This window comes from Sphaerodactylus townsendi, linkage group LG11, assembly GCF_021028975.2.
Source record: "Sphaerodactylus townsendi isolate TG3544 linkage group LG11, MPM_Stown_v2.3, whole genome shotgun sequence".
NCBI classification, from domain to species: Eukaryota; Metazoa; Chordata; class Lepidosauria; order Squamata; family Sphaerodactylidae; genus Sphaerodactylus; species Sphaerodactylus townsendi.
The window spans coordinates 19,345,831-19,373,050 of record NC_059435.1 but is presented as its reverse complement, the minus strand read 5'-3'; the positions used below and the strand labels follow the sequence as shown (position 1 = coordinate 19,373,050).

General features: G+C 42.4%; 1 protein-coding gene across 1 annotated transcript in view; it reads left to right on the top strand.

The window, feature by feature from the left end:
- SUGCT (succinyl-CoA:glutarate-CoA transferase) overlaps positions 1-27,220 on the top strand; it is a 366,990-nt gene that overhangs the window by 133,280 nt on the left and 206,490 nt on the right. The window contains exon 12 of the mRNA XM_048511745.1: positions 6,886-6,988. Coding sequence (XP_048367702.1) covers positions 6,886-6,988 — 103 coding nt within the window. The remainder of the gene's footprint in view (positions 1-6,885; positions 6,989-27,220) is intronic.

The following is a 27,220-nucleotide window of genomic DNA, read 5'->3' as shown; positions in this document are numbered from 1 at the left end:
GTATGTAGTGTTTATCTGTGAAGATTTGGGTCTGCTGGGAGGATATACTCAGAGTTGGGATCCAACCAGTTCTCACCACTTCTCTAGAAGTGGCTACTAATTTTTTCTGAGTGCCGAGAAGGGGTTACTAAAGCAACCTCCCTGCCCAATAGGGACTGGAGGTGTGTGTGTGTGCGGTGGCGCCACTGTTTGACTCCTACCACCATTGGAACCTGTTATTAAAATTTTTGGATCCCACCACTGGATATGCTTGCTCGGACATCATTGGAGCAAGCTGAGCCCTCATAATCCAGCCAGCACCTCAGATCCTGCATGGGACCAGGACATGATGATGGGCATAAGCCATGCCCATTGCCTTCTCCCTCACCAACAGCCTCTTGGCACTGCCTGCATCTCACTTCGGTTGCTTGGGCAGTGATTCTAGGGGTTACCTGCCATTTGTGCTGAATACTGTCTCATTTCCTGCATATGCCCACCCTTGTCCAGTTTTTATTTCCCCAAGTTGTTCTAGGGAAAGTGGTACAAGTTTATCTAATTGTTTGGCAAAGTCTCAGCTAGATTTTTTAGTGAAAGACAACCTTTTATTATTCACTTTATATAAATAGGAACTGATATTTGGTGGCCCTAGTTACTGTCTCAAGTTCTGCTTCAGCTTGTTTGCTAAATATATGTTAGCAGAGGTTTCATGAAATCCCGGGGGAACTGCAGATGCTATCTATACAGACCCTTTCTGAGAATAGAGCCTTTCTGTACTTCATATGCTAATGGCAAAACATGTTTTATTGAGTGTCATGTTAGCTTGAATGAATCTGGCACTCAATAAAGAAAGACCAATTGTAATATAAATCTTCATCTATGATCTTAGAGTCATATGTTTCCATTCCCTTGCTTTGTAATTTGGCTTGTAGTAACTAATAGACATCATTTGTAGAGTGATCACATTTTACATGGTAAATTCTGAAAGACAGGTTGCATGGGACTTGTTACTCTTTGTTGGTACAAGCAAAATAATATTCCTTAGAGTCCATATCGCAGTATCAAAAACAGAATCACTGTGGAAAACAAATTAACTGTCACAAGGAAAGCAGCTGAGTTGATTAATAAATATTAAATATCCTTTATAGCGTAGACATCTGACAAGGCTCCTTGTGGAAAAATCTGCTAAATTGGCATATGATTCTTACAAGTATCTCAGAGGCCAAACAAAATAAGATTATTGTTTCCATAAGAGAACTTGATGTGCTCAAGTTCATCTGCAATTGTGCCAGTGACTACATTGACTCAAGTGGGCTTCCACTAATTAAAGAAGTTACTACTTGCTCTAATTGTGATCATTCTACTAAGCCAAAGTTTGAAACATTCCTTCAGCATAAGGAACTTTTCATGAACTTAAACAGAAGGAAGAGGCACGATATTGGAGGGAGACTGCTTGAAGAATGGTTGGATCCACCTCAGTAGCCATAAATCTAGTTAGATATTCACCCAGGAGGATAAATTGAATAATGGCCCAATCCGGAGGTGGGAAGGAATTGATTTCTGGATGCATCATGGGCTCATGCTGGCGAATTTGCACTTTCTAGGGCAGTCACCTCAATAGAGGGGCAAAAACTCCAGCAAGCAGACAGCATAGCACTGGGCACCGCATCAGCCGTACCACAGATAGCCCTGTCAGTGCAGCAAGGGTGGGGTAGAGATGTTCCTGGGGGTGGAGCCAACTATCGTTGGTTTTTAGAGTGAGAATGCTGTGGCATAGGCCTATGGACAGCTTTGAGATGGCTGGTTTGGCTACACCCCTGCACTGCCTGAAAGCCCTCTGGAAGTGGTGCAGTGGCAGAGCCGTCCCTAGCCACAGCAGCCTCTGGATTGGGCTTCCCATGTCGTACTAGCCTTCTGAAAAGTCTATTTCCTGTACACCAAAATTAATGGAAAGTGGTTCAACATGTGCAAATGTGTTTCACACTTTTTAATGTTTGTGCATATTATCTTTTATCTGAATAACATTCTGAAATTCTGTGGTAAATTTATGTTGCATGATTGTTAGACAAATAAGTCTATTTAAACAAACAGTTGGTCTTGTGTAGTAGCTTTGATTGCAACGGTTATTTCTTTTGTCCGAAACAGGCAGTACAATTTGTCCCACATTTACATCATTTACAGTGTGTCACAATCAAACATGAGAGGCAGACCTTCTATGACCATTGATTTCAGGGGACTTTGAAGAATGTACCTCTGCTTATCTACAGGGTGGATAAAATCAATTAAAAAAATTAAACCCCCTAGATTTTAAAAATTTAAATGGAATTTTTAAAAAATGTGAAAGAGCTCTGTCTGACAAACTGGAGAACCTCCACCAGTATAAAACAATACCGACTGATGGACCAAGGGTGTTCATGTCAAATCACTATAAATAAACAGCTGCGCATTGAAAGTAATTCCCTTGACATCTCACTGCTACATCATAATTTGATTGTCAGTTTTACTTTTTTAATATGTACCTTTTTAGCATTCTGTTAATTCATTGTTATCTGTTGGGTTATGATGTCATTACTCATGATTCAATATTATTTTACTTGTCATTATGGAAGGGATTCTGATTAAAATTTCAATTCTGCCGTTCCATCGGTATGTTCAAGCTGGAATAGTACATTTGCATTATACAACTGCATCTATTGCATCCATTATTCCTGAAATGTATATCAAGGACTATAAATTTTGGTACTAAGGTCAATAAGGTGGAAAATTCAGGGACGCATGCTATTCTAGATTGGTTCTCTTTTAATAAATAAGGGGGTTGACTCCAAAAATTGTTTATAGGATGCAAGTCTCCTTGTTCCTCTGGTTCTGAAACTACAAAGTCTGAGGCACCAGGCTGTTTACAAAAACACAGGAGTAATGGGTCAAGCTCTCATAGATTTTACTCACAGGCTGAACTATTAGAGGTGTTCAGGAAGCTAAGAATTCGAAGTCCTTAGAATGAATATTTAAATATTGTTAAATCAGTTTCTGTTGGTTTAGGTTTTGAGGAAGCAGATACTTTAGTCTCATTAATAATGCTTGTATCTGTTAATAGTAGCTTTATCATTGGGGAGCAAAGTTAAATAATGATTTGAGCAGATAGTGGGAGAACTAATGTCTAGGAAATTGTTCATTCTGCTTTGTTTTCTTTGGGGTGCCGAGGCTTCCTCTAAAGGGCGATTTCTTTTCCTCCCCATAATAATAACCAATTCTTTTCAATCAGCATAGTTCTTAAACTAATAAAAAGTAATCATCTATCAATTTCAAAGTTCTGTGCTCAATTCATAACGAAACCTCCTGCCTCTCTGTAAGAAGTGGAGACACAAGAGAGAAGAAGTCTGGAAAAGACGGAAGCTCAGAGAAAACCCTTCTGAGCCAGGCTAGCCACCGAAGATCCCCTTTAAAATAATAACAGTTAAATAAAATAAGTAAATAAATAGATAAATAGATAAAACAGAATATACTGGAAGGCTTTATCTCTGCCTAACCCCAGCTGTTTCCACCCCAGAACCAAAGCTAATTAAGGCACATCCAGCATCTTATCAGATATCTTCACTAAAAGGAAGTGAAGCCTGAGAGGGCTTCAGTTGGCTCAATAACACCCTTCTCAGCCTGACAAATCAGCTAAGCCCCACTCAGAAGTAATAATAATTAACTAAATTAAAGTAATAATAAATGGATAAATAATAAACAGCCTGCATCTATGGAGTAGAGGAAATAGTTCTGTCTCTACTAATTTATATCCCAGCTGTACCCTCCCCTAGAACAAAGCTAATTAAAGCACATCAGCATCTTAGCAAAGCAAACATTGATAAACACTAAGAAAAACGCCTTCGCGGGTAAAAAAGAAACTCAAGCCTACCAAGGCTGCTATCTAGAGACAGGAAACAAAGACACCCAAATCAGCTGATCAAAAAATAAAATTTATAAAGTGCAACTCTTCAGAGAACGCAGCAAAACACTGCCACCTGCATAACCAGAAAATGGAAGTTCCCGTTGGTCACTCTGCATAAGTGCATTTATGCCAAAGCAGTGCATAAAAGTCCAATGGGAAGTTGAGAGCTGGCTTCTCCCTGTGTTGCTGTGGGCAGTTCAGGTTGCTCAGAGGGCCCAGGAAACAGAACTGGCCTTGGCTCTTTGCTGTAAGAATGACAGTAAGAATGACAGTGATTGAGTTTCAGAGGTGTGATGACACGGAGTATGTGATATCACTTGCAGATTGAGTATTGGAGAGATATGGCATCAGTTCCAGGCTTCTGGAACTTTCACCATTTCTAGGAATTCCTCCCAGTGGTGGGATCCAAAAAATTTAGTAACAGGTTCCCATGGTGGTGGGATTCAAACTGTGGCGTAACACCAATGGGGCTGGGCAGGGCATGACGGGGGCATGGCCGGGCATTCCTGGGCAGGGCTGTGGCAAGGACACAGCCGCTGCGCCAGTCCTTGGGCGGGAAACTAATGCATGCAGGCGCAGGCTGCCATGCACGCCAGTGCACCTCCTGCTAGACTGCTTCAAGTTGTGCACTCTACTGCTGAGAGGAGGGGCGTAACTAAGGCAAAAATCACATGGCAAAATCACCAATTAGTAACCCCCTCTCGGCACACACAAATAATTAGTAACTACTCTCGGGAACCTGTGAGAACCTGCTGGATCCCACCTCTGATTCCTCCTATCTCTATGGTCTGTAGAGACTGTGGAACGTCCTAGTTTAGAGTATCACAATCAGTGGCAGAGGATTGTCTGCTGTCAGTGGGCAAATGGCAAGCCTAGTTTTTTTGTGAAGGGCAGTCAAGGAAACTTTTATAAATATCAGTTTTCTCTATTTCTAACCAATTAGAATACTGGGGTATTTATGAAAGCCCTGCGATGAAATATTTTATCTTTTGGAATAAATGAGATGCCGTTGGTTTTACTTAAAATATTTTCTAAAAACCATATCAGTAAGAAAATTCATATGTAAGACAATCTGTATCAATTACGGTAGGTAAAGACAATTCCTGTGTTGAAACATACAACATCTTTTGGTATCGGTCAAATATGACTAATTTTTGTCCACAATTAATAGGGCATACAATGTGTGCAATGATAATATACTATTCAAGAGGTCAGTGTTGTCTTCTATTTAACTCCAGATCCATATGTGCTGAGAATCCTGGTACTGTATGCAGACTGTCTCTAAAGCCAAATAATAAATCTCCTTTTGTTTACTATAAAATTTATGGTTCCTGATTTAAACTGCCCCCTCCTACTTCTTAGATGGCAAAGGCTAAAATATATCTATTATGTAGGCCCAGCTGCATCTATTTTGCAGTTCCTTCTCTGTTTTTCTCTCTTTATTTAACATTGGACACATTTGTGATTTTGTTCAATCAAAACGAAGCTATTTCGACATTTAAATTTCATCAATATGGTATGAAGTACCATTTATATGCTAACGAAGTTATGAAAGATACGGTACATTTTATTTTAAGATAGAAAAGGGCCTAGGTTTAGTTAAGAAAAGGACTTTTTTTTGTATTTTAATTGTTCTCCAGATTTCTAGACTCCCACCCCAGAGAAAAACTTTCCCTCTCTATTGCTTCCACTTTTCTGGAAAATGTACATCTTTGTACAGAGACTTTGGCTGGACCTAAGCAGATCTGGGTCTAGGCAGTTCCTGGATCAGAGATTGTTTGGACACCCTGTCTTAACTGCTTTGAGTTCAGTGGAAGAAAGGCAGAATATAAATTTAATGAGTGCACAGTTTTTGCTCACAGTTGTCTGGACATTCCCTTTTGATGTGTGGTGGTGCTTGAATATAAACATATCAGCATTATTGCCCTTTTGCAAGTACATTCCAGCAGTCCAGACTGCTTACTGAAACGCTGATTATACACAAGAACTTGGCCAAGTTCTTCAACAACATCTCCAGGTTTGTACAAGACTGCATGTAACATGATGGTTGCCCTGTTCTACATCTTCAGCTCACAAGATAATGAAGTAGCTTATACACATGCGGAAGGATTTGGTAACCCTTCAGCTTTGTTTCTTTGATTGAAACATGATGCAGGAAACCAAACAATCCCAACCCAGTTTTTGCCTCTGACTCAGAATGTCAAAAAGAGAGGAGAAAAGCATTAATAATATAAATGGTTTGCTTTAAAGTTGATTCTTGTTTGTATTTTTTCAGAACTGTTTGTGCACTGCCACTAAGTAATTCTGACCAGTGAGGAGAACTAAAAATTGTACGAACAAAAACAAGAAATGTATGTCTAACGATGTGAATATAGTGGTAAAATAGGATTCTCTAAATGGCCTCAAGGAGGCAACCAAGTAAACCGAGGAATTCCAGTTTGTACAGGATAAGTATAGTATATCATATGCAAAACCGGATGACCCCAGGACAGATATTACAATCATACAACATGTAAATATGTAATCAATGTTGTTATCTGACCAACAGTTGTGGTTGTTAATTGAGACATGTGTTTTGGATGTATCAGTGGAGAAAACTTTGGTGAGGCTTTGAATTGGATCATTGTGTTTAAAAATAAGACGGCTTTTTCATGCACACCACATCACATCTATCCTTTTTGTTGTGAAATAAAGACATGATTTTTTTTTAAAATGTGAAGCTTGTTACTATAATTAAGAATGGGAGGAAATGCACTGGCTTACATTTAAACTGCTGGTAATTTTGGTTTGCATCACTGCTGGGTTGCATCAGAAAATCAGATAGAATTGTAAGTAAGCCTAACCATGATTTCTGCCCCCAAGGCTTGGTCTCACTGTTTCCGAGGAACATGTGCAGAACATTTTTATTATTGACTGTTTGGGTAGGAGCTAGCCTTTAAAAAAAAATGTTGGCTGAAATGTTCCTTTATTTCCAGGTTTCTGGAAAAAGAGACTGCCAAATGGTTAGAACTCTTTGAAGGCAGTGGTGTTCCATATGGTCCAATCAATAGCATGCAGCAGGTGTTCTCGGATCCTCAGGTCAGTCCTTTGGGTTTATTTATTGATGCTCAAATGCTTGCTGCTGTCATGGACTTTTATTGTGTATTAATGTTGTTACGGAAGCAATTTAAGATCTGTCTCCCAAACCCTGTTCTCCATGCATGGCTTTTTCAGTGATGACACCTTACCTTTGGAATGCTGTCCACTTCGATGGGTGCTTATTGTTGGTCTTATGCTTTTTTAATAGCTTGTTTTCATAACATAACATAACATAGTGAAAACTGTGGTGTTTTTATGACTTTCTACTTGTAAGCTGCTTTGAGCAAGAGTGTCGAGTAGTGGCATATGAATTCCCTAAACAACAAACAAATAAAATAAGCTTCTAATAAAACTAACAAAGAAGTTTAATAAATGTTAAATTATTGGAGGTGTTTTAAAAGTCAGATCTGTGGACTGTTTGCTTTCTTTATCATTTACCACAACTTTTCATCAGAGCTTGAAAGTGGTTGCATTTAGGAAAAAACTTTAGAGCACAGGGATTGGCTTTGCAAACCTTGGATTGGTGTGCTCCATGACCGTGGATCAGTACCATTCCACATTACTTACCTTGGGAGCTTGTGATATGCTGGATGATGGACTCAGTTATCAAAAATGGCCAATTTTTGAGATTCTTTTTGTTGCTTATATATATCTCTAGTTCTGTTCCAAAAGTTCCTCTTGAGTTAATTAAATGTTTTCATGTTGTTAAAATGGAGAAAACTTGAATCTGTGTAAAAGCTCATCAACTACAGTAGTATAAACAGAGGCTCATTCCACACATGCAGAATAATGCACTTTCAAACTGCTTTCAGTGCTCTTTGAAACTGTGCGGAATGGCAAAATCCACTTGCAAACAGTTGTGAAAGTGGTTTGAAAATGCATTATTTTGCGTGTGCGGAAGGGGCCAGAGATTCAGGTTTTAATTTAAATTTGTATGCAGAATTTCACTGGCAAATATGTTTAGTGGTGGAAAGTACTATCGAGTTACAGCTGATTTCTAGTGACCCTGTAGGGTTTTCAAGGCAAGAGGCATTTGTAGGTGGTTTGCCATTGCTTGTCTCTATGTGGGCAGAGAGTTCTGAGAGAACTGTAATTGTCCCAAGGTCACCTAGCAGGCTTCACATGGTAGAGTGGGGAACTGAATTTGGCTGTTGCCTTAACCACTATACCATGCTGGCTTCTGCAAATATATTTAGATATCCTAAAAGGGAGCAGCAGTGGCGTAGGAGGTTAAGAGCTCGTGTATCTAATCTGGAGGACCCGGGTTTGATTCCCAGCTCTGCCACCTGAGCTGTGGAGGCTAATCTGTGGAATTCAGATTAGCCTGTGCACTCCCACACACGCCAGCTGGGTGACCTTGGGCTAGTCACAGCTTCTCGGAGCTCTCTCAGCCCCACCTACTTCACAGAGTGTTTGTTGTAAGGGGGAAGGGCAAGGAGATTGTAAGCCCCTTTGAGTCTCCTGTAGGAGAGAAAGGGGGGATATAAATCCAAACTCTTCTAAAAGGAGTTATCCTTTGATTTGTTGCATGATGTTGCATATTATTTCAATGCTAAAATGTCCCATTTAGACTACAAAATATTAATTTATTTCACAAATAAATAAAGAGTTTTAATGCATTTTTTTGCATTATTCATACAGTTTGAAACATTAAAATTGCTTGCATTAATGAAGGCATTTTTCAAAATTACCCCTTTAAAAGTATCAGAACATTACCGAGGTTTTTCCTCTGAAGCTAATTGCATTAATTATTCTAAAACAATTACTATCCCAAATTATGCAGATTGTATTACGATACAAAGTGAGCTAGTTTTGTAGATAATGCACATAATACAATACAAGTATTCAGCAAAGTCTGACTAGGATATAAATTGGAATATTCTGGTCAATTATATGGTAGAATACTCAGTACACAGTAAAAACAGCTAGGGTAAATCATGTTGATTGTAGAATCAATCAACACAAGTAATTATAGCTCTGATGTTTGCCAGTTTATTGTTGTTATAAATGTATTTATGTAAATATTTAGACTTTGCTTTTCCTTTGTTGCTTAAGGCAGCTTAGAATGTTAAATTAAAGTCATCCATACAAAAAATTAAACCTCATTATCTGACCCTCAAAGGATGTGTCTATAGGTCAAAGTTCATTGGCAGCTCAGTCCTGAAGGCTACTGTGACAGTGGTGGCCAGCTGCCAATGGAAAAGTGGCTGCAATTGTTTGTTTCCAGTGGATAGTCTGCTCTGGTGAATACCAAACAAATAACAAATAGCAAGGCACTGATGATATAGTAAGCACATGGGAGTCCACAGCAATCCAGACAACACCCACCAATCAGATAATGGCAGCTGGTGACTCACCTGTGAGTGGCATGCACAGGTACAGCCAATCATCAGCTTCCAATTTGGTCACTGCCCCAAGACTTCTCCCCTTCTCTATGGATGGCCAGCAGATAAGGAGAAAAGACCCAGCAACAGAACAAAGCCAACGAAAGAATGTGGCCCACTACTGAGAAGGAACAGGCTCTGATAGATTCCAGTGGGGCTGCCTTATGATTATGATGATTATGATTATGATGGAAGAAGAAGAGGAGGAGGAGGAGGAGGAGGAGGAGTTGGATTTACATCCCCACTTTCTTTCCTGTAAGGAGACTCAAAGGGGCTTACAAACTCCTTCCCCCCCCTTACAACAAACACCATGTGAGGTAGGTGAGGCTGAGAGAGCTCAGAAGAACTATGATTAGCCCAAGGTCACCCAGCTGGCATGTGTTGGAGTGCACAAGCTAATCTAGTTCACTAGATAAGCCTCCACAGCTCAAGTGACAGAGCAGGGGATTGAAACCAGTTCTCCAGATTAGAGTGCATCTGCTCTTAAGCCCTACACCACACTAGCTAGGAGGTCACAGCTAGGAGGCTGTGTTTAGCTCACATGGACATATGGAAAGAAATGTTATTCATGTGTCCATGCAAATAGTCAAAAGGACAGCAAAGTAATGAATAAGACAGCACATTTCTGGCATTGCTTGTGGTCAGTAGGGAAGCCAGCTTTCTCATTTCAGAACTTTCATAGCAATTCAAGCCTTGGTTGTGAATACTTAAAGGATATTAGTTTTACAAGAGTTTCGTTAGTGGTTTATTCACACGCTGGTGCTAAAACTGTGATCTTGCGTGACTTCAAAGTGCTGTGAAACACAAGCATCTGTAATACTCTGAAAGTTCATACTTAAAGATCATACTGGGAGGAAACTGGGTTCTGAAAGTAAACCTTCAGGAGTTCTGGACTTCATGCAAACATTATAATTTATTTATTTATTTATTTATTTATTTATTTATTTATTTATTTATTTATTTATTTATTTATTTATTTATTTATTTATTTATTTATTTATTTATTTACTATCATTTATTTATTTATTGTTTAAAACACACTCCCATCCCCTTAGGGGGGCTCTGTGTACTGTTTCTTTTCTTGCTGTCCAATCTCTTAACAATAATAACACAAAAACAAAACAAAAATGTTTGGAGATAATTTTTCTACCCCAAAATACTTTGGAATTTGGCTTGGGGTGGAAATTATATTCCAAATGCAATGTTGCCTGAGGGTTAAATTCCCTATCTGTTTGTCTTACTCTCTTCCCCTGACCCCAACTAAGCCTAAGGCTGTTAGCTGGGGCACTGAAGTTGGAATATGCTTTCTTCCTTTTTGAATTTTTTTTGGGTATAATTATCATAAAAAGTAGAAGAAAAATATTCTTGGCATCTAAATGGCGTCGCAGGACTTGTTTGTTTTTCTAAGCGAAACTCTGAAAAGTTCCATTTATAAAATTATGAATACTTTCTGAATGTGTCCCCCCTAGAGAATGTCACAGAAATAGAGAGATGTCTGGCGAGAGGCCATGCACAATGCAGATGAAGGGCTGCTTTCCTCAAGGACCACACAGACAATCTCTTCCTACCAAGCAGCCAAACTAAAAAAAAAATTAAAAAAAAGAGGTTGTGATTTAGTGTAATGGTTAGTGAAGTGAAAATACCAAAATATGTACTGGTTTTATTCATGAAATTACAACTGATCTCCAGATCAGTTCCCTTGGAGAAAATGCCAGCTTCAAGGGGTGAACTCAGCTGGTATCATAACCAGAATTAGGTCTGTCCCCTCCTCAAACTCCACCTTCCCTAGGCTCTAGGAGCAGCAGTGGCGTAGGAGGTTAAGAGCTCGTGTATCTAATCTGGAGGAACCGGGTTTGATTCCCAGCTCTGCCGCCAGAGCTGTGGAGGCTTATCTGGGGAATTCAGATTAGCCTGTACACTCCCACACACGCCAGCTGGGTGACCTTGGGCTAGTCACAGCTTCTCGGAGCTCTCTCAGCCCCACCTACCTCACAGGGTGTTTGTTGTGAGGGGGGAAGGGCAAGGAGATTGTCAGCCCCTTTGAGTCTCCTGCAGGAGAGAAAGGGGGGATATAAATCCAAACTCTTCTTCTTCTTCTCTGCTGTGAAATCTTTAGGAATTTACCAACTCTGGGCTGGCAACCCTATTTGGGTCTGTAAATAAACTGGAAATGCATTTTCTAGTTGTGACTTTAAAAGAGGCATTTTTTTAAAAAAAGGTTCAGTGACATAGTAGTGTTGGAAGGGGGAAAATATCAAAGAAAAAAGCCAACAAATTGAAGAGAACTTATTTTGGTTAACATATAAATGAGACAATGTGTTTGCAGAACTTTTTGCAATCAGGAAAATTACAGCAATGTTGGCCATTTTCAAACAGCTTTTTATAGCCAGACAACTTCCAAGCTTTCATTCATTTGGGGGTGGGTGGGGGGGGATCCTTTTAATCAAGCCAAGATTGTGTGTTGCATTAAAAGAATTCCCTAAAAGTTTTAAACACTTGTTAGATGATCTCAATATGGGCCTGTTCAGTGTACTCGTGGGAACTTGTGCATGATATACAATGTGGAATTCAGGTTTTCAGAACATAAACAAACTCTCTGTGTGTATGTGTGTGTGTCCTTTTAAAATTCAATTTAAAATAGACATTCTTCCATTTTTTTTCTCTCTCCAAAAGTAGTAACAGAACAAGAAACCAAACAAAGCAGGTACTGTGCACCATTGCAGCATCAAGATGTTTAACTTTCAAGCATGTGGAATGCAAACAGATATCTTGATCTCTGTAGAAGTGGGGCGGGGGGGGGGCATTTTGCAATTGCGTTCATTTGTGGAGGGCCAGGGTGGAAAACAAAATAAGAAAATGACACAGTGGATTGACAGGGCCTCGTGCTTTGGATACATGGATTGTGTTTGGGTCCTTTCCAGATTTAAAACAACAACCCCCCCCCCCCCCCCAATCTAAGCCTTTTGACGCTCGCTCTCACTTTTCTGCCGCGAGCTTGTAAAAATAAAAATGAAAGCCCGTAAAATGGGGGAAGACTTTTTTGTAGCAACTCGGTTAGACATACCACACAAGTTGAGGCTATCAGGTGTAAGACATCACCACAACTGCATCACTTCTGAGAAATATGGGGAGGGAAATAGCAGATCTGAACCATCACAGCTGTCCTGATTTCCAGCTCATGCCAAACACCTGCAAGCTCTAAAAGGATACCAAAACAAAGCTCCACCCTGTGGCGGGCAGCCAGTCTTTAAGAACACTTCCCTGACTTCGCATTGCCATAAAAATTAATTTTAACATTTTTTTTAAAGTACAGGAATCGTGTTTTTCCTCTCCCAGAAGTCCAGTTCAGTTCCTTTAACCAAAGAGGCTAAGTACACTCCAGAAATAACCACGCAGCTGAAGCCGTAAAGTTTTTGAATACTGTAAAGTCTCTCTTGTTTTCCTTTTGTGTTATCCCTGGGAAGTTCTGGAGTGAGTTGGCTGGGTTTAAGCCCGTCTGCATCACCTGTTGCTTTGTCAGGGCACATCTGTATGGCGGTGGCCTGCACATCTGGGGAAGTATGGAACGTGTCCTTGGGAAAGGCAGGAAGCTACTCTCCCCACCCCTCTGGATGTCCTCATCCTGACAGTGGAAAGCCAGACATAACAAGAGCACAGCCTTTGCTGGCCTGATCATTCTCCTCCTTGGCTGTGTGGAAGGAAATGGAAACAAATATGAGCTTGGTGTAGGCAGAGTGTATTGGTGTATTTCACAATGACAGGGACAGCCATCAACATTTTTGCACTGGAATGGAAGCAATCCCCACTACACATACACAGGCACATGCCGGTGGCTCAGGGCAAGAGCATGCAGAAGACTCTGGTTTCAATCCATACCATTACCACTGGGTACCCGTGATATGAAAGTGTTCTTCTTGAGACCGTGGCGTGCCACAGCCAGTCAGAACGGACAGTGCTGGCTTAGATAGACCCATGTTCTCCGTCAAAAGAAGACTTTTTGGATTTATACCCCATTTTTCTGAACCATAAGGAGTCTCAAAGTGGGGTACGATCACCTTCCCTTCCTCTCCCCACAGCAGACACCTTGTAGGGTAGGGTGGGATTGAGAGAGTTCAGAGAGAACTGTGACTAGCCCAAGCTCACCCAGCAGGTTTCATGTAAAGGAACATGGAATTGAATCCAGTTCCCCAGATTAGAGTCTGCTGTACATGTGGAGGAGTCTGGTTTTCCAGATTAGCATCATAAGAACATAAGAACATAAGAACAAGCCAGCTGGATCAGACCAGAGTCCATCTAGTCCAGCTCTCTGCTACTCGCAGTGGCCACCAGGTGCCTTTGGGAGCTCACATGCAGGATGTGAAAGCAATGGCCTTCTGCAGCTGTTGCTCCCGAGCACCTGGACTGTTAAGGCATTTGCAATCTCAGATCAAAGAGGATCAAGATTGGTAGCCATAAATCTGATTGGTAGCCATAAATCTCCTCCATAAATCTGTCCAAGCCCCTTTTAAAGCTATCCAGGTTAGTGGCCATCACCACCTCCTGTGGCAGCATATTCCAAACACCAATCACACGTTGTGTGAAGAAGTGTTTCCTTTTATTAGTCCTAATTCTTCCCCCCAGCATTTTCAGTGTATGCCCCCAGCCTTAACCACTAGACCATTCTGGCTTTCAATGCAGCTCCGTGTTTTCCCACACGGATTTTTAATGTCACACCACAATAAAGGACAGAAGTGGAAATGCATGTTGTTATCCAGACTGACTCATGGTAAGCCTGGCCCTCTCAGTTCTGCCAAAGCTCAATGGAACATTGAGCAGTAAGTGCCAAAGCAACCACAGGAAGAGCCCTACGGGGTCAGATTGAAGGAACATCCGCCTTATACAACATTCTCGTGTGATTGGTATTTGGAATATGCTGCCACAGGAGGTGGTGATGGCCACTCACCTGGATAGCTTTAAAAGGGGCTTGGACAGATTTATGGAGGAGAAGTCGATTTATGGCTACCAATCTTGATCCTCTTTGATCTGAGATTGCAAATGCCTTAACAGTCCAGGTGCTCGGGAGCAACAGCCGCAGAAGGCCATTGCTTTCACATCCTACATGTGAACTCCCAAAGGCACCTGGTGGGCCACTGCGAGTAGCAGAGAGCTGGACTAGATGGACTCTGGTCTGATCCAGCTGGCTTGTTCTTATGTTCTCATGTTCTCATTATCACAGTGACCACTCAGATGCCTACAAGCTGGACAGAGATATATTTACTCAATGTACGTGTTTGCTTCACATAGGGTCGGCTTCTCTCAACAAGACTCAAGCAGATTACAAAATATTTTTTAAAAGGTAACCAGACAGCATAAGCCATCCAATAAACAATGCAGTAGGACTGTGATTAACAGAATTTTCAGACAAAGGCAAACAAGCAACTTCTCAACGGCATGACAGTGCAGAAACTGGGTCACAGAGGTGGAAGGCCACGCAGTAAAAGCAAGGTGATACATACAGTATGCATTGCAATAGACCACAATGCTATTGCATTATATTAGCAACAAAAGCTTTTGGGGTTTTCACCAGTTCTACTAACTTCGGACTCTGTTTTTCACATGCTGCAAAATGACAGAAGTGTCATCCTGCCTTCCTCATGTGTGCTTGTCCCTACTGTTGCTGCTGAGCAACTGCTAGTAGTGGCATGTTGACAGTCTCCAAAGATGAATGTTTCATTTAACTATCATGGCTAATAATTCCAACTGGGGAGAAACACAGGATATAGCTCTCTAAATAAACAAATGGAGGCCTTTTTGCCCTATATGTTCCATCTCCCTTTGCAGCCACCTGAGCTTAGTAGCCATCAATATAGTTTGCCTCAGTCATCTGTGTACATTAATTATGTGTTGTGCAAAGGAATATTTTGTTTTTGTCTGTCCCAAATCTACCGCCTGTCAGGGCGTAACTATGTGTTCAGTAATTCTAGAAAAGAGTGGAAAAAAAATCTTTGTTTTCTCTGTACTGTGGATAGTTTTTTAAACTTCTGTCACATGGCCTTTACTGGTTGACTTTTTTTTGCCAACCTGAAATATTCCAAATGCCTTCTGTCATAGAGAACATGGCAGTAACTGTGCTAGATTAGACAAAGGGTCTATATATTCTAGCACCCTGTTTCACTCATTGGCCAACCAGGAGGCCTGTAAACAGAGTGGGGGATCCAGTCTTCCCTCCCGCCACCATTGTTGGCTCTCCAGCCATTGGTATTCAGGTGGCATTAGTACTTCTGAACATGGAGGTTCCACTTAGTCATTGTGGCTAAAGCGACTGATGGACTTGGGCCCCTTCCGCACATGCAGAATAATGCCCTTTCAATCCACTTTCAGTGCACTTTGCAGCTGGATTTTACTGTGCGGAATAGCAAAATCCGCTTGCAAGCAATTGTGAAAGTGGATTGAAAGGGCAGTATTCTGCATGTGCGGAAGAACCTTGTCCTTTAAAAGCCAAAATATTCTCCAAATCCTTGTTTACCCTTTTTTCTGCTCCTTTTGTAGTTGTTTTCTAAAGTATTCCAAATATGGCATGTCCTGTATAATGTATCCGAGGGAGGTGTACCCCATGTTGTGTTTGGAATATTCAAAGGATGCTCGGTGAAAGCTGCAAATAATTGACACAGTTTCTTTCTTTCTGGAACTGCAGACTACCCTTTGCATCATTGTTATTAGTGAATACTTGCTGATTCTTATCCAAGGGAAATTAGCCTTTTCTCTACAATATTGCCAAAAATCTTTGACTTGCGGACTTTATAAAATGGGAAGACAGGTAATAAAGCATGAAATGAATATATTCTGTGTGAATACAGCCCTTACAGAAAAAAAAAATGACCGATGAGAGAGAGAGGGAAGAAAATTGGTCCAGGGTCACCTAGCAAGCTTATTGGCAGTTTTGAACTGTCTCCTGGATCCCTACCTGGCAGTCTAATCAGCATACTACCTAATATGGACCTCTGAGGGGACTCCACTGACTGCTGTTCTCCCTCTAGAACATTTTATTTTGCTCTTAACATTTCATTCTGATCCCTCCCTCCCCTCCCTTGCATGCTACCCCTCACCCCTCCCTCCCCTCCCTTGCATGCTACCCCTCACCCCTCCCCTCCCTCCCTCCCCTCCCTTGCATGCTACCCCTCACCCCTCCCCTCCCTCCCCTCCCTTGCATGCCACCCCTCCCCCCTTCCTCCCTCCCCTCCCTTGTATGCTACCCCTCACCCCTCCCTCCCTCCCCTCCCTTGCATGCTACCCCTCACCCCTCCCTCCCCTCCCTTGCATGCTACCCCTCACCCCTCCCCTCCCTCCCCTCCCTTGCATGCCACCCCTCCCCCTCCCCCCTCCCTCCCTCCCCTCCCCTCTCCTCTCTGTCTGCTAGGGTGGGCGGGCCATGTCCATATGCCAGGCCCCCTCCCTCCCCTCCCTTGCATGTCTGTACATGTCTGTTTGGTCCTGTCTTCTACCCCTTGGCTTCATTGTTGATAAAATCACCTGTAGGTCTATCAAAAGATTGACTACTTGGTGAATTGCAGAACCAGGATTAGTGACCTAGAAAATGTCTCTGCTTGATCACTTGCAAAATTGCTGTCCAGGTGAATGTTGTCTGCTGATGTAAACTATCTTGATGTATACTTTTCTGTTCTCAAATTCAGTTTTTAAAACTCTGTATGAAGGCAAATGCCACCCCGTTATTTATTAGGTTTTCAGATACTAATATTTTGTCTGGGCAAGTCTTTTGGCTAGAGAGTCATATCGCATTGATGAATTGATTGGTTGATTGAGAGGTCCTGTCTCCTCTGACTGTACAGTTCATATGTCCCTTTGTCATCTCATCTGATGTGGCCCGCTCATGGAATTCCTTTGCGGTTCTAACTTGATTCAGATTGTTTATTCAGAGCGCCAGTAATCTTAAAGCGCTTGCAAAACACAGTTGTAAAAACATGCCACAGCCTTAATTGTAATGGTTAACTCCAAAAACATCAAAGGAATCCGCAAATCATCTACAATAAAGTATTCTTCCCCCTCAGAGGATTAGATTGATAAAAGGAAAATAAAGGGTAGAATTGACAATAGTTATATAAATCATCAAAAAGATTGCTTGTAGGTAGGGGAACAAAAACTTACCACTTCCCTTTTCATTTAATTATGACTCAAATATATTTAGCAGGCTTACTTCCACATCCCTTCTCTGTGTGTGAAATATTGGTTGCCAACTTCCAGCCTGGATTTCTCCAGACCAAAAGATCGTTTCCTCTGGAAGAAATAGCGGCTTCAGAGGGTGAACTTTATTTGGGATTGCATCCCTGCTGAACTTGGTCCATTTCCCATAGTTCACAGTTCCCAGGTACTGCCCTAAATCTCCTGGAATTTGCTGACACAGAGTTGGTAGCTCTAGTCAGAGACACAACTCTGCCCATATGTATGTCCCTATATAACGCCTAATATAATGCCTTAGCATTGATCCTCATAATTCTTGATATGCTCATTTTCAGATTTTCAGAAAAACAACCATATCAACTGCATGCGTGTCTGATATCTTTATAAATTCTCCTGACTCGCTTTGGATGAGCCACGGTTTATTGCTATTGGGATTTCTGTTTAAATACATAAGCTTGATCCATATGTGAAGAAATGGCACCCCCCCCCTCTTTCTGAGGGAACATTTTAAACTTAAAAAAAAAAACAGACTGCCAGCCCCACTCAGCCACCCTTTGGAGTTGCTAATACAGATAAGTAAGAGACAATGGGATGGGTTCACTCCCCCCTCCTTCTCCAAGCAGGTGTCTCTGATTTGGAGGTTTTAAAAAGAAGAGAAGGGTTTCAGGAAAAGGCTACCTGGATCAAGCTGGAAAAGCTTTCTTGACCCAGACTGACCAGCTCAAGAGGGTGGGGAGTGGGAACCCCTTGGGAGCAAAGAGGAACTCTCCCTTTCGGCTGGATCATTGAAGGAGGCAGATCTCTTACTGGAATCTGGAAGGGGGCACCTCCTTTGACCATGTGCTTGATTGGGGAGCTGGCACAATCTGTGAAATCAGTAATATTCTAAGTTTAAGAACCTGCCCTACTTTAACAACTAATGGGGTATGTACTTAGGGCTAATTCCTGCTGGCGATTAATCCTGGGATAGTCACCCGAAATATCCAGGTTTCCTCGAGATCTCCTCACAGCTGAACCGCGGAACACAGATCAGTCCCATTTCTGGCGCCCCCCCCCCCCCATATCACAGGATTTTCCTGAAGCTGCTTATATATGCAGCTTTTTGAGAGAAAAAACATTCCAATGGCAGCTAATAGGAGATGGGATTACACATTTGAGGGTCCATAACTTTGGGCCCCATGAACTGAACTTCACCAAACCTGGGTGGTGTCATCAAGAGGGTCTCCTAAAGGTACTCTGAAATTTTGGTGCTGCTTGCTTAATAATTGCACCCCTGATTGCAGGACTAGATGTCTTCACTAGATAATTGCACCCCAAGGGGCAGGCCTGGATGTCTTCACTACAAACATGCTGCAGTGAGGATGTTGGAACCTGGATGAAAAGGTGTCGATTCTTTTGAAACGTGGTTGTATCTAGATTAAATTTTCAGTGGGGATTTGGCCAGAGAAAGGGATAGAGGAATTGGGTTCATCTCTCATTCCTTTTGGAATCCCTTACTCAATCTGGTGCTGCGATACAAGTCTGCTTGTAAACATTTTCTTTTCAATAAATACCTTTTTAATGTTGGATACTGGTAGCAGTCCTCTGTACCACATAAACCTCCATTGCCTTGGACACGCTATTGGAAAAGGAGGGCGCCAGGAGGAAGGCTGACAGTTGGCAGGCAGCTATTTTACCAGGAGTTCATTGGGCCATAAACCGTCCTTGTGGCACCCAGGAGAGGGCAAGTGGGAGACACAGAGGCTAGGCTTCAGAGTTGGAAAGGAAGCTGGGGGGGGGCTACCCTCCCCAGTAAGAAGTTCTTACAAAGGTCAGGGGTGGCAGCAGTTACCCTAGAGCAGGGGTCTGCAACCTGCGGCTCTCCAGATGTTCATGGACTACAAATCCCATCAGCCCCTGCCACCATGGCCAATTGGGGCTGATGGGAATTGTAGTCCATGAACATCTGGAGAGCCGCAGGTTGCAGACCCCTGCCCTAGAGAGAGAAAGGAAGCCCCTTTCAGGAGAAGCTGGGTAGTGGACTGGGTGGAATAGGGCCTGCAGGTCAAAATAAGCCAGTTCCACCATAGTATAGAGTAATTCAAGCCTATGGAAATGCATGGGATTAGTGTTGTATGGTAGATCACTGCCCGCATTTTAAAATGAGTACACTAGAGGAAAATGATACATCAGTGGCAATACATATACACAATATTCTTGTGAATGTTTTCCATTATCGTATCATTTGTTTTTGATCACAGTATGAAAGTTGAGGCTTTGGGGGAGAAATTACTTTTTTTAAAAAAAGAAGCGAATGTGTTGTTAATACAGGATATTTCCCTGCATTCCTCTGTTTTTGGTAATTGCTCATAAATTTCCTTCCTAGAAAACAATATCTTTTAAAGAATATTTATCATATTTCTCTGGGGGGCCACCAAAAATATTTTTGTACGTCCAGAGTTTCAAATAAAAATGGGAAATTGCCAGGAAGCTTTCAGAAGTTCGCATGACAGGTCTGCTTCTCTGGATCGGGGTGAAACTCTTATAAGAGGTTGTTTGAAAAACTTCCTTGGCATTTCTTCAATTGGTTCCCGGAGATGGAAATTATTGAATAGTATTTCAAAGTTGTTTTGGTACCATCTTGCTTTAGGCACATTGCTGGCTATGTCAACTTTAGATTAGAATTCTTTGATGTTGTGAAGATTATTGTTTGTTTGCAGCATTTGTATCTCACCTTTCTACTTATATTGCTACCCAAGGTAGCTATACTCTGTCTCACCAGGGACATAGGTATAGATTTTTTATGGGGGGGTTCGGGGGTGAGGCTGGGTGACACCCTCTTTGGGAGTCTATAGCTTTGGACCCCCTGGACCAAACTTCACAAAACCTGGGTGGTATCAGTAAGAGACTCTCCTGATGATACCTCCCAGGTTTCGTGAAGTTTGGTTCAGGGTGTCCAAAGTTATGGACCCTCAAAAGTGTAGCCCCCATCTTCTATTAGCTCCCATTGGAAACTATGGAGGATGGGGCACCCCCTTTGGGAGTCCATAACTTTGGACACCCTGGACCAAACCTCACCAAACCTGGGCAGTATCATCAGGAGAGTCCCCTAAACAATCCCTGAAAGTTTGGTGCTGCTAGCCTAAACAATGCTCCCCCTGCAGGCCAAAACCCAAAAAAACTAAAATGTTTTAAAAACCCACAAACGGGTGGGCAGAGCTTCGGACATGAATGTGGGAGTTAAACCCGAGAACCCACCCTTACCTACGTCCTTGTGTCTCACCAAAAGGTCTCAGGAGATTTTGAATTCATTCACCATCACTTCTTTGACCTCCTTTCTTATAGAATGCTTTCATTGGGTCCTAGTGCCTAGTGTGCGCCCCCCCCCCAGCCCAAATACCAAGGTGGACCAGCCAGAAAGCGGCAGCAACCACCTTTCTCCCACTGTGCCTGGCAACAGCGTCCTCATTCCCGCTGCTCCCCAGCACAAACTCCAAGGCAGGGACAATGGTGACAAGCTGCTGCTCTCCTGCAGGGCCTGGCAACAGCTTCCCCCTCCTTCTCCCCCTCCCCCCAGCCCAAACACCAAACCAGGCCTGCTCACCTCCCCCGTTTCTTTCCCCAACTCACTGCTCGCTTGCTCACCTGCTCATAGTCCTTCAGGATTATTTTCTACTGTGGAAGCACTCACTTCCGCCGCACCACTAGTGACCTCACTTTCATCTTTCTGTGAGAAGAGTATAACAAAGCTAGCATTTCCCTTTCCAATATTGTGGAATAGTATTGACTAGATTGGTTTACAGGGAGACCTGAGTTGAAATCCCAAATCAGCCATGAAGCAAGTTGGATTATCTTGAACCAGTCACTACTAGGAGGACTATGTGTCACCCTGAACCTCTTTGAGAAAGAAGGGAATAGTGAAAATGGAAGGAATTCTGTTGTAAATGATGTAGTGGTTGCTGATCCTTCTCACAGCCTACCACGTTTGTGACAAGAAGGAAAAAACGCTTTTTTCCCTTCAAAGGGTGGTTAGTAAACATAGGTGGAAGTTGGCTACTCCCATGCAGTGTTGCTGTTGTGTTTTTTTACATTTCTCTGCCTGTACACTCAGATGTTGGGGCAGGTGGGGAAGGCCCAGTGGCAGGAGAATGCCTGCACAGAGCAGGCAACTGGCATCTCTGGGCAGGTACTATGTTGGGGAATAGTGCTCAGAAAAGCCATAAGTGGCTCCTGGGACGCTGAGTATCAGTGCATTTTTGCAATTACGCATATCGAAACTCACCTGTATGCAAAAAACATGGGGAAGATGTTGCAAGTTGAAGGTGAATTCTCCTCTTGCTTCCCTTTCAGGCTACATTCAATCCCTATAGATCAGTGGTGGTGAACCTTTGGCACTCCAGATGTTATGGACTACAATTCCCATCAGCCCCTGCCAGCATGGCCAATTGACCATGCTAGCAGGGGCTGATGGGAAGTGCAGTCCATAACATCTGGAGTGCCAAAGGTTCGCCACCACGGCTATAGATTGTCAAGCTGAAAAACTTTTGGGGACTGAAGGCGGCACATCGGCCCTGTGAAAGTCTTGGTAGTGCTTGTTCAAAATTGTGTTTCTGTTCTAATCCACAGCTGATGAATTATATGGAGACAGGAAACTGTTTCTCACTAGAAGCATGCAGCTAGACCCTGGTGCCAGAAACATTACTAAATTATGCAGCAAAACATGAAGAGACCTTCACCCTCCCACAGCCTTCCATATGTCAACACCCTTGATCACATGTTGAAATCTTCTCCCTCCGACTTCCACAGACTGCTTGGCAAGCCTAAATTAAATTGGAAGCAGTTTTCATTCTGATACTTCTCCTTCGGTTCTATTTGTGTTTACATAGGTCTTTATTAATGATATATTGGGGGTATCAACTGCGCTTTGAAGCGCAGCTTTTTAATCCTTAAAAATAAAAAACAGAAATGTGATTCATAGATTTTTTTTAAAAAAACTTGATCTGTGATTAAAGAGACCTTTGAGATGATCCAAATTAGTTTCACATGGTTAGGGATGACACAGGAGGTATATTGTAACTTGCAAGGGGGGGGGATGGACTCTGCCAGGTGTTGTGGTTTCCCATGTACAGCTGTGCTATTTGCAGTGCACATTTTATTTTATTTGATACCCCGCCCTCCCCAACCGAGGCTGGGCTCAGGGTGGTTAGCACACATAATTAAGTCACAATCTTAAAAACATTAAATAATTTAATAGTCAAAACGTTCCAGCATATGAAATAATTTCTCAGATGGCAGTTTAGCAAAACACATTGCCCATATGTCAACCCCGCCCTCACCCCAGTTTTATAAAATCCTGTGTGGGCGGAAGAGGAGGGGGTACAATCTTGGGGGCCAGCGTGATACAATATGGCCCATAAGGTTCCAGTTGTGAGCTCAGCGAAACATCTCAGTTCTACAGGGTCTGTGGAATTGGTTAATATCCCGCAGAGCCCTAATGTCCATCTGTAGCGAATTCCACCAAGGAGGAATTTTCGGCTCTGGTTCTAGTGAAAGTCAGCCTTTTTGGTCCTGGCTCTTGCGGAAGTTAGCTGAATGTCCTTGGGGCCAGGGATCACCAGGAGATTGCTGTCAGAGGACCAAAAGGTCCCGCATGGGCAGTATGGGACATTGAGGTTCCAAAGATACGATGGTCCCAGACCACTCAAGGCCTTAAAGGTTAACACCAGAACCTTGAAGACAGTTCGGAATCAACCGATAGCCAGTCCATCTGATAGAATACAGGTCTTATAAACTTCCCCACCAGAGTCTCAGTGAGCACTCTCACTGCCGCATTCTGGACCAGTTGTGGTTTCCGGACAGTGGTGGGATTCAAATAATTTAACAACTGGTTGTTTACAAGCACCATTTTAACAACTGGTTCTGCCGAAGTGGCGCGAACCGGCTGAATCCCACCGCTGGTTCCGGAGCAGTCTCAAGGGCAGGCCAGCATCGAGCGAGTTACAATAATCCATCCCACCTGCTAGTGGGAAGAACATGATTAATCCTCCCAAGAAGAAAAGCAAAGGGATCATAAGCTGCCCATGATATTGTTTGGAGGGGACAAAAAAGCCGTGCCAGGATGGTTGTAATTACAAGGTTGTGAAAAGCCCGGCAGTATCTCAGCACGGCTAGTCTAGCTCCCAATCAGCTGCCATTAAGGAAAAGGACAAGGCCAGTATATCTATGGCTGTGTTGTCCCTCCAGATACAGTCGCCGTGTATCACTGCCGGCCCATTATAATAATATATTCTTTGGATTTGAAAGTTTAGAATTGTGGATTTGAAGCATTGGGGGAGGGGGGGTGACATACAAATATTTTTTAATCCTCTTCCTAATTTTCCTTATCCCGCCTCCATGTCTAATAGGGGAGTTTGAAGCTGAGCAAGATCAGCTGGGGAAATAATGTTAGTTTTTCTACTTTGGTCTCCTATACGTTCTTTTTCTGTAACGCTGCCTACTTAACCCTGTAAAGGGTTTTTGGATTGGGGGCAGTTCTTTGGCTACTCCTACCTTGCTGCACAGAGGAGTGGCCAAATGTAGGCAGTTGCAAAAATCTGGACCCATTGGCTCTTCATGTAGAAACTCCAACAGAATCAGTCCCCAGAAATGATACTGACAAATGGTCCAGAGCTCTGTGGGGTTCTTAAATGTTAGTTATGAAACAGCCTCAATTGTGGTTGGGCTAAAAAGGTCATATTTCATAACATGCAACAGATGTCTTCACCACTGAGTGTGCTGACATTATTTGTTGTTCTCTTTATGCCTTACTGTTTTTCAGTTTGTATAATGCTGTGGCCCACTGGTGTTAAAGATAAGTACTTTTTATGGATTTGACAAGACTTTAGAATTAGCCCTTAAGACAGGTTCATGTGCACATTGGGATGGATCCTGTTTGCATTCTGCTGATAAAAGAGGAAGGAGGGGTAGATCACCTGATTCTTTGCCTCACAACTACCATAGCTGTGTAGTTTTTCTTTTCTTTTTTTCTGCAAGGGTCCTCTGTCCCTCAAAAATGTCTTTTTGTAGCCTCAAAGGAAAGAGCTGGGGGAAGGGAAATGCTGAGAAAGATCAGCTCCTATCATAAGAACATAAGAACTAGCCTGCTGGATCAGACTAGAGTCCATCTAGTCCAGCACTCTGCTACTCGCAGTGCCCCACCAGGTGCCTTTGGGAGCTCACATGCAGGAGATGAAAGCAATGGCCTTAGAATTCTGATAAGATTAAAGTTGTTATATAGTGAGGCAGCAATGGCAAATCACCTCTGAATGTCTCTTGCTTTGAAAGCCCTAGTGAGTCACCATAAATCAGATGTGACTTGGTGGTAAAAAAAAATAGTGAGTTCTTTCACATCACTGATTACCTGATTCTTTCACCTGTAGAGACCAGAGATTGAACCAGAGACCTTCTTGCTATAATGCTGATGCTCTGCCAGTGAACCATGTGTTTTTCAGCCTTCCTGTAGGATCTCAGTACTTAACCTTGGCTTCAGTAGGGGAGGAGAACTAAGTGGTTGCTTGAACGTCTTTGTTTTAGCAGCTATGTGAATTCATCTAATTCATTTTGCGTTCAGCGCAAAAACAGTAGATGATGAGTGCACCAATTATTTTAGTGTCAAAATTTGTATTTTGTACCCAAAATTTGTGCCCAAAATTTGTATTTTGAAATTGAAAATCATCAACTCCACCCAAAGGCTGGAGGATCTCCTTGATCTTGATGCCAAAAAAAAAAGAGAGAGTGGCATTTGCTTATTGAGAGATGGAGGATAAGTTTCAGAATGTATATGGACCATTTTTTAATTCTATGAACCCTAAACTCTTCTACCGTAACAGATGTTCTTCCAGTTTCTTCTATATGCTTTTTAAAGAGGTTTTTGGATTATGGCAGGTTTATATTTGATGGACTATTTTTGTCTCATTTACTTGTTGATCAAAAACAGAAAACAAAATATAAATCTTAAGGAGGAAAAAAATACTCAGTATTATCACAGACTCCAGGGCAGTGATTCCCAAATAAACTACAGAAACCTATGAGAATGGTTATGAATTCTACGAGGGTTTGCAATGCTGTCAGCATTGGGACATTCATAGGGTGACCATTTAGACCAGAGAATGGAGCTCCCTTTAACAATTATGTAGAAGAGAGTATTTTGGCATGTGATGCTTCCTACACACTGATGAACTCATGTGCACCTAATGAAAATCCTCCTTCTGCAGGAAAATTGTTCTATGTCGCTTCTGATCACTCCAAAAGACTGGAGCAGAGTAAGGGACCGAAGAGGCTTTGCTTCTACTTGTAGATAAGAGTTCGAAACTTACTAGACTGGAAATGTAATGTTGTTCTTAAGATCGAGGGTTTGGGAATAATTACTTTACTCTGATTATACAAACACGTTCTTTATTTTGATGTACGTAATAAAGGATACGTTGGCTCCTTGAACTACCTATTCTTCTCACGGTCTCAGAGATACCCAGTAATTAAGTTTAAGCTGCAAATGGTGTCAGTTATAAAAGCACCTGGAACGAATCAAAGCAGCGTAGCACTTGGCTGCCGTTATGAAAGTTGAAAATAGCTGGTTCTCAGAGTAATAATCACTCATGTCTTTGGTCCCTAAATAGGCTCTTTTCATGATGTTGAAAAAAAGAGCGCAATGTGATCAAGTAAACTTCGTCCCTCTAATTGAAATCAAAGGCACAAAAGAAACAGCTCATAATGGAGAAAATATGTGGCTCTCTCCCACGTGTCGCTCTTGGCTCATCAAAAGAGTGGCAAATAGTTGGTTCATTGAAAGAGAGTGTCTGGCCCCACAGCTCTCTCGCTTTTTTTTTGCAGGCCGCTCCATTGTCCTATGGCGTTGGAGCTAAACCCAGGCACTGTTCCTCTCGCTGTACAAACTTTCTCTACCTCTCATTATAGGCAGCTGATGGAAAAACAAACACCAAATAATGCATCTGGGGATGGTTTATTTCTTTACAAGTTGACTAGGAGACAATGTTGGGTGGGTTTTGCCAAATCAGACACTGCTGTCATTTCACAATACAGGAAATTTAGAAAAGGTGTTGCAGCTGTTTTAAATAACATTCAGCTTTCAGCATAGCAGTGATGGGTAGATGCCTTCCCTCCTCCTTCAGGACAACCCCCCCCCCCCCCCCCACACACACACAAGGGTGCAAGTAAATTTAACTTCACTGAGAAATCTGGGACTGGGATATGCCTGGTTACGAGTGTGTGTGCTATAAATTGTCATTGCTTCATGCCGAACCATGCAACAATGCATTACTTTATTATTATGCTCCAGCATGCCAGCTGAATGGCACTTCCATTGGAGGGGAGAGGAGGGTGATGTTTGACAATTCCTCCCCCATGCAGATCCCGACTTGGCTTCACATGCTTTTCCTCCGTTGGCCCTCATGAGCAGAATCTCAGGGAGCTTGTTGAACTACAGAAGAAGAAGTAAAGCAAGAAAATCCTACTTCACTGACTTCTGTGGGGGTCCAACCTTAATATATCCATAAGCCAACTTGGAGGGCACATAGTAGGGAGCAACATCATTCTCCCTGAGATGCTTCTGTCTGGGATAGAGAGAGTCAGAAACTTACAGCAAAGACGGCTGTGAGTCACCACGGGCCACGGTTGCTGCTCGGGTTGGACAGGGCAA